The sequence below is a fragment of the Monodelphis domestica genome, chromosome 5 (genome assembly GCF_027887165.1).
Source record: "Monodelphis domestica isolate mMonDom1 chromosome 5, mMonDom1.pri, whole genome shotgun sequence".
NCBI classification, from domain to species: Eukaryota; Metazoa; Chordata; class Mammalia; order Didelphimorphia; family Didelphidae; genus Monodelphis; species Monodelphis domestica.
The window spans coordinates 26,665,496-26,678,411 of record NC_077231.1 but is presented as its reverse complement, the minus strand read 5'-3'; the positions used below and the strand labels follow the sequence as shown (position 1 = coordinate 26,678,411).

The following is a 12,916-nucleotide window of genomic DNA, read 5'->3' as shown; positions in this document are numbered from 1 at the left end:
GCCACAGGTCACACAGCTAGTAACAGAGTTACTACCAATTCAAGGCTTCCGATTCCAAATTTAGTGCTCTTTCCACCAAACTATGTCCTTCTGGGGAGAAAGCTGAAAAGACCCTTTTAAAAAAGTTTTTTAAACCCTCTTCTTCCATCTTAGAATCAATACTGTGTATTGTTTCTAAGGCAGAAGAGAGGTAAGGGCTAGCCAGTGGGGGTTAAGTGACTTGCCAGATTTGAACCCAGGACTCTCCACCTCTGGGCCCTGGCTCTCCATCCACTGAGCCACCCATCTACCTCCAAAAGACCCTTTTAAAAACAAGATTATAACCTAGTTAAAGAGATAAAAAAACATTTCCCCACCAACATTTTCCCCTGGATCTCTGGAGGGGAGTATGAAGCATTGGGCCTGCCAAATTCACTTTGGAAATGTGGAATATCAAGGATCAAGATGCTCCCTTGCTTGTAGGACTCAGTCATTTGGCTCAGAGACCAGCCAGGTGGAGCAAGAGAAAGCAATGGTAGCTTCTCCTCATCCTGACTGGGAAATGCAAGAGTAAAAAAACCTGAGTCATTTTTCCAGCTAGGTGGGTAGAGGGAGGTGTAAAGGGATTGCCCTGCTGTGCGCTCTTGTCTGACCCTTGTAACCAAGAACAATAGGACCATAAATGGGATTGGGGCACAGTCTTTGGTCATAGAAAAGAACAAAATCAACTTAACTCGAGGAGTGAGCCCATGTCCTTATTGGTCCTGTGCTCTGAGTGAACCACCAGATTTCCTTAGATTCTACCTCCCCATAGTCCGCCCAGCCAATTTGCTTACTATCCTCCCCCCAAAATATATTTGCCAATTTCTGTCCCTTGTACTTTCACTCCTATCTCTCCCCAATTGAACACCCAACTTCCTGCTTCTTCTCTGCCAATTCACCATTACCATTTCAAAGACTAATCTAAAATTTAGTTCCTCCAAGAAGCCTTCCCTGATTAACTTTACTGATTAACTTTACTTCCCTGATTTACTTCCCTGATTAACTTTAATCTGATCTCCCCCTTCTTATTTATATGCACTCAGTGCTTTCTTTTATGGTTTATGTTATTTTAACTAGCATTTTATATTTTACTTTGTAAGCATTCTCTATTTGTTTCTTTATGTGTTTATCTCCTCAACAAAAATATACAGAGCCAATTTTTCTTTTGTACATTCCCCAACTAACAAATAAAATACAGGGCTCTGCATGAAGTAGGTTCTCAAAAACATTTATTGAATAACTAAATGAAAACAGAAGCCCACAAAAGGCCAAACCCTTGCCTTGAGTTCTATTTCACTAACTCTGAAATAGACAATTCTTTTTCAAACTTCTTTGAGCCTGAGGTTTCAAACTAGAACATTCCTGACTCTCCACTATCCCCAGGTTTTTTACTGGGCTCAGGAAAAAGCAGCCTCTACCATCCTATGTTTTTTCTTTCATTAGGGAGTCTCCTTCTTGTGCTGTTGGATGATAAAAATAACTCCTCCTTCACGTCTTCCAGCTGCTCATGGAACCCAGTAAGTGCCTTCTTTTCACCTTCACCCCTTCCCAGATCCAGACATGTGACCTCTGTTCATCCTCTGACTAGAGTTCCTCATATTTCCAGGGGCTATTTTTGGGCAGCATCTTTAGGCCAATCATCTAGTGATATAGCTTTACTGGTTTCTCCTCTGGAAGTTATTCTTTTCCCCTACTCCACTCACTCCTTGTTTTAGCTCCAACTCTTCATTCTATTTGATTGTTGAGTTGTTTTGGTCATGTCCAACTCTTCATGATGCCATTTTAGAGTTTTCTTGATGCAGATCCTGGAGCAAGTTTACCATTTCCTTGTATATCCCTATAGAAATTAAGAGAACAAGGACACTAGAGATTATCCAGTCAAAATACCTCATATTGCAGTTTAATCTGAGAGCTTTCAAGCTCAAGACTGGAGTAGAGCTGACCTGAATCCATTAGGGTCCAATGTACTTTCCACCAGACCATCTTGTTTCCTGCATCGTTGTATGCATGCCATCAGAATCCATAGAAGGTGATCATTAAGTATTTGTTTACACATGCTTATATGGTAGATGTTGTACAGAATCATTTAGATAGATACCCTCATCGCACTTAGACTCGTCTTCATATGATGATTGTAACCTAATCAAGGAATTACCTTGAAAACACATCAAAAAGATACACAAAAACGGCTGGAAAATTGGAAAACAAGATGGCAAAAATTAAGTTTAGATCAATATCTCACACACTATAGAAAGATAAGTTCCAAATGGATATATGACTTAAACATAAAGAATGGCATTACAAGTAAATTAGGCTTACTTGTCAGATCTATGGTGAAGGGAAGAATTTAAGACCAAACAAGAGATGTAAAATGGATAATTTTGATTAAATTAAATTTAAAAGTTTTGTACAAACAATACTAATGCAACCAAGATTAGAAGGGAAGCCACAAACTGGGGGAAAAAAAATTTATAACAAAATTTTTTGATAAAGGTCTAATCTCTCAAATCTATAGAGAACTAAGTCAAATTTATAAGAATCAAGGCCTTCCCCAATTGTCAAAAGGGCAAGGGTTCTGAATAGACAGTTTTCAGATGAAGAAATCAAAACTATCAATAATCATATGAAAAAAATGTTCCAAATCCCTCCTGTTTAGAGAAATGAAAATCAAAAGAACTCTGAGGTGCCACCTTACACCTAGCAGATTAGCCAATATGGCAGCAAAGGAAAATAATAAATGTTGGAGGGGATATGGCAAAATTGGGACACTAATGTATTGTTGGTGGAGTTGTGTGTGAGTTGATTCAACCATTTTGGAAAATAATTTGGAACTGTGCCAAAAAGGCTTTAAAAGAATGTATGCCCTTTGATCCAGAAATACCACTACTATGTATCCCAAAGAAAATGTTAACAATGGAGAATGGACTTGTTTACTGTATACAAAAATATGTATAGCTATGCTTTTCATGGTGGCAAAAAAATTGGAAAATTAGTGGGTGTCCCTTGATTAGGGAATGGCTGAACATTTGGAATCTGATGATGATGGAATACTATTGTGCTTTGGTATGATAAAAACGATTGATTTCTATAAGAATTGGAAGGACTTACATGAACTGATGAAGAGTGAAATAAGCTGAACCAGAACATTATACACAGTAACTACAATATTGTGAAACAATAAAATGTAACTGAGTTTGCTACTAATAGCAATGCAACAATCCAGGACAATTCTGAGGTTTATGCGAAAGAACTGTGGGAATGGAAATGCAGAAGAATACTTGATTTATCACTTGTTTCTATGGGTATGTGACTTGGGGGCCTCAGTTTTAAAAGATTACTGTTACAAAAATGAATAATATGGAAATCGTTTTGAGTGATAATATATGTATAACCCAGTGTAATTGCTTGTCAACTGGGGGTGGGGGGAGGGAAGAGGGGAGGGAAAGAAGATGAATCCTGTCACCATGGGAAAAAAATTTTTTAGAATAAAAATAAAAAGATACACAAATGAATGCAATATAAAGATCCTATAGCATATAAAGCTTTTATATACCTGGGGAAGGGATGGTGTCCTTAATTCAACTTCTACTTAGACACTGAAGAATTGGATCTCCAGAGTGCTGGCTAGGTTTATTTCTCCATCGAGGTTATAAGGGTCACCTTGAAGAGGATATTACTATCTTCCTAATACTAGTGGCTTGAGCCCACACTTCAGTGTATCACTGATTAGTACCCCAAATTCGTTAAACAATGAACAACAATGTTTATGAAGGGATCCTTAAGAAGACATAGGAAGAACAGAAAATTTATTTGTAATGAAAGAGTTCAGAAATCATCCTTAACAACTGTTGGCATCATTACAGAGTCCAGCTACTTATGCATCACCTGTTAATGGTGACATGCAAGAAGGATGGGAAGATGTGCAAGTGTGTAGATTACTGGACTTGAACATCAGAACAAAAGTGGGCCAGTATACCATGCCGAAAATTCAAGTTCTCCTTGACTATCAGTCATCCAGTGGTTCTCAGTGTTGGATTTACACTGCGGGGACTATCAAATTGTTATGGCAGAAGACAATTAAGAGAAAACCACATTCATCTATCTAAATAAAATTTTACCAGTCCAACCCTAGTGCAGATATCAATAATATGGACATAGGTCTTAATCAATAACACATGTAAAGCCCAGTGGAATTGCTCATTGGCTATGGGGGGTGGGGGGAGAGGAAAAGAACATTAATCTTGTAACCATGGGAAAATATTCTAAATTAATTAAATAAAATTTTAAAAAAATATATTTTAACAAATTTTACCAGTTCAAATGTATGTCCCAGGTCATCTCGGACACACAAGGCTATACCAGCTTGAACTAGCTCTTGAGTTGATGTTAAATTTTCAGGGTAAGCATTTATACTTTGGAAATCAGTAAAGGCTACCAATCAGGGTTTGATATGTTGTGTTATTGATCATCTAGACAGGAGGGTGATGGAGAAAATGTTAATGCAGATCAAACTTAAAATTGTTTTATGAATACATTTTCCCCCAAGAGAGCCAGTTGTTAAACATTTACCAGCACACCACTGGGGACCTTGCCACTTTCTAATGGCTGGTGAAATTAATCTGAGATATGAATTAGCTGGAAGGGTTGGGGTACTTACAAACTCATTGTCTTTGGAAAGACATCAAGAGAGACTGATGAAAGTATTGTATCAGCAGAAGAAACTTGTCTGAAACTTTCATTGCTTAGGCAAATTCTAATTTTTCAGGGCCCTATGGATTATGTAGGGCATGTAGTATCACAGCAAGGCATGATCACTGACCCAAAGGACATAAAAGCCCTCTTGAATTGGCCATGTCAAATGCTAGATTTTTCTGGGATTTTGTGGTTGGCATCACAAATTCATTAAGAACTCTGCTGAGGGGCCACTAAATAGCACAGTAGATAGGGTACCAGGCCTAGAGTCAGAAGGACCTGAGTTCAAATGTGGCCTCTGATACTTCCTAGCTATATGACCCTGGGCAAGTCACTTAACTCCCATTTGCCTAGCCCTTGCTACTAAGATAAAAGGTTAAAAAAAAAAAAACAACCCAATCATGTTGTTATTGTTAAATCACTGAATGACCTCACTTGTGGAAGTCCGAGAACAAAATACCAAAAACAATCACAACAACAACAAAAAAAGATTTGGATTATCCTGTATATAATTTAGACATTTAGGCACTAAAGCCTCCTGTCAAGTGATATTTTGCATTGTTCATGTAATGAAAGTATGGATTTGATGTAGATGTTCCAATGGCATGATAACCTGAGTTATTGAAATAATCACCCTTGTTATTTTGAAAAATATTGACTTTGGTGATTGTAACAGATATTTGCAGATTTCAAGTAGATCTCAACTGATTTTGTAAGGGACTGAACATTTTTTGTCCAGGAAGTTTTCCCTTTTGTTAGGGTGTAAATATCCTCTTCTTCCCAAATGCCCTTACAGAGGCTTGGTGAACCAGAAGGGTCTTCTTATGGGTAAGCAGACCTTACCCAGATTTCTCCACTTTCCTATGGCTTTGGTGGGGACAGCCCAGGATTCAGTGCTAAAGAGTCCCAGGAATAGCAGTGTTCCCCAGACTACCAGCCCTGTTTCCAGGTTGGTCCTTGCAGCCATCATCCAGGGGAGTAACCTCTGTGGAAAAGGAGTCCACCATCCATGCCACAACAACAAATAGATTGTTAATGGGTAGGTAAGCATAAGGGCCATAGGAACAACTGTGGTCCTCAGGCCATTATCCCTGCTTTCTCCCCCAAGGAACTCCCTTTTCCCCCAACCATCATCCCAGAAAGTAAACCCTGAAGGTATCTAACCTGACTCTCAGCAGTTGTAGCTGCTGAAGACCCAGAAAAGGACACTCTCACTTAGTAAGTCTTTACCATTGTCATGGAGCTCAACATTAGAAGTGGATACAGGTCTATAATTTTATCAATGGAAATGACACTAAAGATGCATTACAATTTGCCTTGGTACCAGACTCCAAAGATCAATGGATCTTTCCATTGGAATTACACCTGAAACCTACATGTATTCTCTTCTTTGATGAGAATGTGAGCTCCAATTTGTGAATTTCAAAACTACTCAACCCTGTTCAAACCATTCTTTAGAGGATGGGATTTGGCTATTTCCTGATCAATAACAATAGAGATACTTGGAATGACAGAATCAGGTCTTGGAAACTACAATCTCCACCCTACTCAAGGTAACAGGATTTAGAAAGGGCTGCAGCAAAGCTCAAGATTTAATTATTTGAGAATATGTCCTTCAACAGACATGTGCAAAGGGGTCAGACCTCTGGGCGGTCCTGGGTTAAGCTAGAGCCACCATTAGCACAGGGTAGACACAGGAAGTGAGGAGAGGAGAGCTCAGGAGTGCTGGGGACTTCCTGTGTGAAGAGAGAGGAGGTTGTTGGAGACAGGTGTTTGGGGTGGAGGCCCTCAGACTGTTTCTCCATTTTGGTCACGTGAGTGATAGGGACTGATCTCTTTTCTTTGCCTCGGCCTTTGGCCCAGCCTAAGCAGAGTAGGTATTTAAGCCCTATTCCCTTCTCTCCCCTTTCTCTCTCTCTCTCTAATACCTTTCTTCCTACTGTTTGTAATTAAAAACTCCATAAAAGGTTGACTGCTGACTTGAGTTTTCATTTAGGAATTACATAGCTGAATTCCTTGGCGACCTTAAATTAATATATATCAGTCTTTTAAAGTTATTTTCATATCACAAATTTGACTGTATTTAAATTAAAAAAGACTAAAATTACTCTATCTGGAGACTCCACCACTAGGCTTATAACTCCAAGAAGTCCATTGGTAAGAAAAAAAAGTCCTTGTATCCAGGATACCAAAATATTTATAGTGGCACTTTTTTTGTGTGTGATAGCAAGGAATTGAAAGCAATAAAGATGTCCATAGACTGAGGAATAGCTAAACAAACTTGTACATGAATGTGGTGGAGTATCACTGTGCTGCAAATGCTGAATATAGAGATGTATGGAAAGATCTACATGAACTGATCCAGAGTGAGTAAACAGAGCCTGTATATATACTTATATAATGACTATTACAGTATACATGGAAAAAAACCATACCAAAAAAAATATCAAAAGTGAATGTTGCAAAATTACAAAAAACACACAACCCAAAAGAAGAGATATGAGAAGTTATTCTCATCCCCTACTTGGTAGAGGCACACAAATGTGGTACATTGCACATATTTTCAGACCTTTTCTTTCAAAATATTTAGCTCTCTGGGAAGGGAAAGGGGAAAATTATGGTGATGGAAAAAATGACGTAAATATAACCATCTTTTAAAAATAAAATTGTATTTTTAAAAATGTGAGCTACTTGCCATTGGTTACTGTCTTCCTTTCCTGTATTCCTAGCAGTAGGCATTTATGCTGATTCCCATTCACTACCCAGTTGCCATCCCAACAATCTCTGGATAGCTTGAGGCTTTCAATATAGGCAATGCTTAAATGCCTTTTGTTCATTCATTTTAGATCCAGAGATTTGGAGGGCTCCCAAACTCATGATCTGTGGAACTGATCAGATCAAAATTTGGGGGGAGGGCACTACCCACATGCCAGTAAGAGGTGGCTGAGCTACGACTGGCCAGAGGAGTAAAACAGTGGTTTGGGCTGAAACAGCAGAGGGTAGTTGTGATGATCCTGGGTCCCCCATATTCCTGGGTCATTACAGCTTTGCTAAGCCCCTGTACCCCCAGACTGGGGGAACTGCTTCCCACTTAATAAACCATTACTCATTTCCTGTTTTTCCCTCCTACTTAGGTTTGGGGTGGGGTAGGAGGGATGGAGAAAAGCTTTTGTTTTTTCCTCGATCAGCTGCCGCATTTTGGAAGCTTTATTTCTTTGTTTTCATGCCTTTGCCATTTACAATCATGGAAAAACAGCAACTAAACGAGATGGTCACCTGCCTTGTGTTTGTGGCTTAAAATACGCCCAACAGGACTGAGGCAGGAGAATTTAAGGCCGAAAGGGAACAGAGATTTCCCCGTTTGTTTGCTTCTTCTCCGTGTAGGCTGGATAGGGAACTGAGGCAATGAAGAAATAGAACCTTCGTTTGCTATTCTGAATAATTTTCCAGAGTTCTTCTGAATAAGCTCACACTGACCTCTGGACCTTTTCCTCGAACCCAGAGAGACAGAGTTGACAAGCCACAGGTGACGGTGGAGGGAGGAGGTTGGTGCCCGCGGTGCCCTTAGCTGAATTGGCCGTCGCTAGCTTTGCCTGGCGCTGCTGTGGGCTGCACCTCGCTATGGCTTGCGGCGGTGGAAGCTCGCACATTAGGGCCCCGGGTTCTCAAGTTACAACGGCCCCATTCGCCACACGCGCCTGCACCCCAGCAACATTAGTCAAGTCAAGGCGCAGCGAGGTACCGGTTGGTATGAGCAACGGATCCAGTGAGGTGTTGACACTGTGTCCCAAGCGCTATCAGGAGCCCACAGGATGGAAGCATCCATCTGAAGGGTCACACCTCCCCAGAACTCGGGCAGAGCAAGCCCAAGCCTCAAAACGTCCAATGCTGTCAAGTAACGTCACAGGGTCGGACAACTGAGCGATGCGTCCCACGTGGGAACATCAAGCTGGAGCAGCAACCCCTCGCCCTTACCCGATAAAGTTCGGGAAACTACAATCCCCAGAAGCCTCCGTGATTTCGGTCCTTCCTCCACCCTTCACCCACCCTCTGTTGCATAGCAACGGCGTGACGTGACCCGGGGACCCGAGTTGGAGCTGCTGCGGCAGCCGGCTTCAGTCTCAGCCCAGCGGGCTGACGGGGAGGAGTGTTTTCGAGGCCCATCCTCCCAGTCTCTCTAGGCCTGGTCTCTCTGCGCAGCTTCTTCCTCACCCGGCAGCCGCTCCCAGCCTGCAGGGGTGGGGAGGGCGAGAGCGGCGCCGGAGGAGAGGGCGAAGAAAGCAGGAGCGCGCATGGCGATGGCAGGCGCGCGGCGGCTCCCCGCTGGAACGCGCGCGGCGGCCCGGCGCTGCTGCTGCTGCCTCCGACCGGGCGCGCGCCCCGCCCCGCCCCCGGGCCCTCCGCGAGGGCTGCAGCCAATGAGGTGAGGCCGCTTGTTCGCCCGAGCTGGAGTTGGGTAAAGGGGCCCACGCCGACTTGTGCTGTCCTTCCTCGCTCTGTTCAGTGCGCCTGCTGCCGCCTCCTTGGGCTACTGGGGGTGAGAGGGTGGGGTGGTGCAGCACGATAGGATCCCGAGCGCACCCCGCGTCCGGCGTGCTGGCCCCGCCTCGAGGGGGCTCCGCTCGCGCCAGAGCCCGGGCCCCTCCCCCGGGCCCGTCCTCAGCCGCCCCCGACCTTTAGCACTCGTGACGGCTTGGCAACGGGGCTGGGCGGCTTGCAGCTGGTGTTGGGGGCGGGGAGCTCACCCGGCTGACCTTTCCCCTGGGAAGAGCCCCCCTCGCTCTGCTCCTGGGGAGGACAGGCGCCTAGGTAACCTGGACCCTCGTAGCAGCCCCGGCGGGGCCGGCTAACGCTGCCTCCTTCCTCTGCCCCCAGGCTCTTGTCTACCTGCAGCCTCTTGCTGCCCAGAGCTGCCCAGGCCCTGTGGGCTGAGGCCGGCCTCTCCCACAGCCGCTCTTTTATGGGCTTTGCTGCCCCATTCACCAACAAGCGCAAGGCCTACTCCGAACGCAGGATTATGGGGTGAGAATCCTCTCCCTCGACCCCCAAACCAGAAACCTGGGCCAGCCAGGGCGCCCCCCACTGGTTGATAGGTGCAGAACTTGACTCCAGCTCCCACCCCTCTAGAGAACGATGCAATTAAGATTGGAGGACTAGCCACAAAAGCAGAGTCCAAGACTCCATGAGAACTGGCCCTTCTAGAGGCAAAGACCTCACAAGAAACTATTCTGTTCTCAGTCTCGCCACTGATGCCATTTTTCCTACTCCCAAGCCCTTCGACATCCACCACATTATGGGACTGGCTTGCCACAAGACACTGGACATTTCCTGTGGCCTTTTCCAGTTCCCAGCTCGGCAGGGGCCCACTTTCAATGTGCTCTCCTGGTTTGGCATCATGGGAATCTGCCCCTGTGGTCTGGGGAGGCCGGAGGGGTGGGTTGTGTGTCTGTAGGGTCAGTGGTGAGGGGTAACGGGTGCCCTGACTCCACACCTAGCTTATTTCCCCAGGTACTCAATGCAGGAGATGTTTGAGGTGGTATCCAATGTCCAGGAGTACAAGGAGTTTGTGCCTTGGTGTAAGAAGTCCTTAGTGGTGTCCAGCCGGAAAGGTCACCTGAAGGCCCAGTTGGAGGTTGGCTTCCCACCTGTCATGGAACGTTACACCTCAGCTGTCTCCATGGTCAAACCTCATATGGTCAAGGTAAGGCCCTACCCCTCCCTAGCCTGGTACTGTGAAACTGAAGGGATGAGGGGACAAGGAAGTTATTTTCTGTTCTTTGCTCGCTTTGTCATTTTCGCCTATAATGGATGACTTTACCGACTCTCCGTCTTTCTACCAGGCCGTCTGCACCGATGGCAAGCTCTTCAATCATTTGGAGACAATCTGGCGATTCAGCCCTGGGCTTCCTGCCTACTCCCGCACTTGCACTGTGGACTTTTCGGTGAGTAACGGTGCTGTGGCCCGGAAAGCCTGGACTGTTAGTCCTGAGCTCCAAGTGGGGTCAGCAAGCATTTAAGGGGCCTAGGGAGGGAGGCCACGTTGGCCACCCAGCTGGCAGAACTCCTGGGGCAAGCTGAACCAGATTAAAATCTAATTGGGAAATGTTTAACGAAATAAAAAAATACAACGTGGTTAACTTGTGGTTTTTTAAGTCAATATGTGGCCCACAGAGATGTTTCTATCAGTGCCGGGCCAGGAGTCAGGTCCCGCTGCAGTTATTAGCTGTGATGTGACCCTAGGCCTGCTACTTGACCCTGCTGGCCTCTTCTCTCGTCTGTAAATTGAGGGATAATAGCAGCACCTAGCTGCCCCTCTTCCCCTCCAGTTGTTGTGAGGATCAGATGAGCTCCCTGGAGCACTGTGGTAATGTTAGCTATTACTGGTTGGGCGTCACTGACCCACGCTCCCCGAGGGGACTTCTGGTCTCAGTTAGTGTTTTTGAGTGGCCTCTGAGCAGAGTGGATTGGTTGTTCCAGGAAGCCATCCTTATTAAAGGGAGGGTTCCTGTCTCCTTGTTTGCCCCCACGCCTAGATTTCCTTTGAGTTTCGATCACTGCTACACTCTCAGCTGGCCACCATGTTCTTCGACGAGGTTGTCAAACAGAACGTTGCTGCCTTTGAGCGCCGAGCCGCCACCAAGTTTGGTCCGGAGACGGCCATCCCCCGTGAACTCATGTTCCATGAGGTGCACCATACATGAAACCAGCCCCAGCACGGATTCGGTTGGACACACGTGCCACCCTCTGGGGCAAGTCTTGTTTATATCTGCCTCCCTGCCCTAATGGTTCTGGCTCTCCAGGGAGAGAGAACTCGGGAATCTGGGGTGAGCTTCTCCATCAGGAGAGGCTGAGAGTAAGGGAGATCCCTAAAGGTCGGCTAGCCTGTCTCCTGGGAAATGGAATCAGAATAGCTGGGATTTTAGATCTTGGGTTGTGTCTTGTGAGCTAGGGCTAACTTACGGTTGCCTCCGTGTCTCTAGAAGGGTAAAGCAATGCCAGGTCTCTCTTATTTATTAAGGAGCTAAAGGAAGAGGGGCAGTCCTTTAGTGTCTCGAGAAGAAGCCTTTTGAGGAAAAAGTAACTTTCGGTTTGGAATCCAGGCATGAGGTACTACCTAAAGGCTGCTTTCCCAAAAGAGAACTCCCCCCCGCTAATATATATATATGTGGAAATCTCTTTATATATATGTAATACAGGGTGTCAGAGGAGTTCTTGTCCCCCTCTCGGGGGAAGAAAGGCACTTACTCTTGGTCTGTCCCTTTCTTCCACCTGGGCTGAGTGTTTTGATGAAGAGCCAATAAACCAATTGTGTGAATTTTGATTTTGTAATGCTTCCTGGGTAAAAACTGCAAGGCAGAAAGAAAACTCAGAGGGAAAAAGGTAGCCCCTCTCGCTCTCCAGCCTCTGTGGACACAGTGTCCCTGCTAACTATAGCCCTAAATTCCTATGGCTGAGGCCCGCTCTCCAGCCCCTTCTTCGCTATTTATAGCTTCTCTTCAGAAGGTCAATTGTGGAAGGAACCTGGTGGGGGAAGGGTTTGGGCGGTGGTGCCACAAGTGAGAATGGATCTTTGCCTCCTGCCAGGAGCAGGAGCTGAGGAACTATACAGCTCTGCCATTCTGGTAAAGAAGCCTACAGACACTTTCTTAGAATGAGGTCTTTAAATGCAAATCCAATAGCCCTGTGAGTACAAAGGAAGGCCAGAAATCACCTTGGAACCCCACCCAGAAACAGGAAGTTCTGGGTTCCAGTACAACCTCCAACACTTCTTGTGGCCAAGTGCCTGTTTCCTCATCTGTAAAACGGTGATCCTTTCTAGCACTAACGATAACCTCAGTAAGTTCACCTGAAGCACGGTCCAGTCCCATCCTGCCTGTTTGGTGGGAGGTTGTTGCCCCACAAGAGGTACCAGTAGTGCATGCTATGGCCACCTTCTGGCGAGGGGACAGAAGGAGCAGCCTTTGACTAAAGGCCATGCATTAACTCCTTTCACCCAGTAGGCTGGGTAGAAGGGAAGGAAGCATACAGGTTGGGAATTACTGTCCAACAAACGTCATACACACACCAGAGTTGTTTTGTAGTCAGTGTTCATCAGCTGAGAAAACATGGATTATGGATCCCTTTCCCAAAATCCCTGGTGCCTCTTCCAAGAGGCTGCCAACAAGTTGGGAACCCCATGCTGAAGGGAGGTAAGAAAGCCTTT

At 45.2% G+C, this 12,916-nt stretch overlaps 1 protein-coding gene and 1 long non-coding RNA gene across 4 annotated transcripts; one reads left to right on the top strand and one right to left on the bottom strand.

The window, feature by feature from the left end:
• Nucleotides 1-1,233: 1,233 nt before the first annotated feature.
• LOC130454348 (uncharacterized) lies at nucleotides 1,234-8,272 on the bottom strand. 2 transcript variants are annotated; one of them, XR_008911992.1, is made up of 3 exons: nucleotides 8,191-8,272; nucleotides 1,965-2,176; nucleotides 1,234-1,858 (listed from the first exon to the last, which is right to left on the bottom strand). It is a non-coding gene; the product is annotated as an uncharacterized LOC130454348 (long non-coding RNA). The 2 variants fall into 2 exon arrangements; XR_008911991.1 differs by lacking the exon at nucleotides 8,191-8,272 and having other exon boundaries at nucleotides 1,965-7,525.
• Nucleotides 7,372-12,028, top strand: COQ10A (coenzyme Q10A). 2 transcript variants are annotated; one of them, XM_056797890.1, is made up of 5 exons: nucleotides 7,372-9,136; nucleotides 9,589-9,735; nucleotides 10,222-10,414; nucleotides 10,554-10,655; nucleotides 11,247-12,028. In XM_056797890.1, the coding sequence occupies exons 1-5, from the start codon at nucleotides 9,006-9,008 to the stop codon at nucleotides 11,412-11,414; spliced, it is 741 nt and encodes a 246-aa protein (XP_056653868.1). In that variant the 5' UTR covers nucleotides 7,372-9,005; the 3' UTR covers nucleotides 11,415-12,028. The 2 variants fall into 2 exon arrangements, with proteins under 2 accessions (XP_056653868.1, XP_056653869.1); XM_056797891.1 differs by lacking the exon at nucleotides 9,589-9,735.
• The last annotated feature ends 888 nt before the right edge of the window (nucleotides 12,029-12,916 follow it).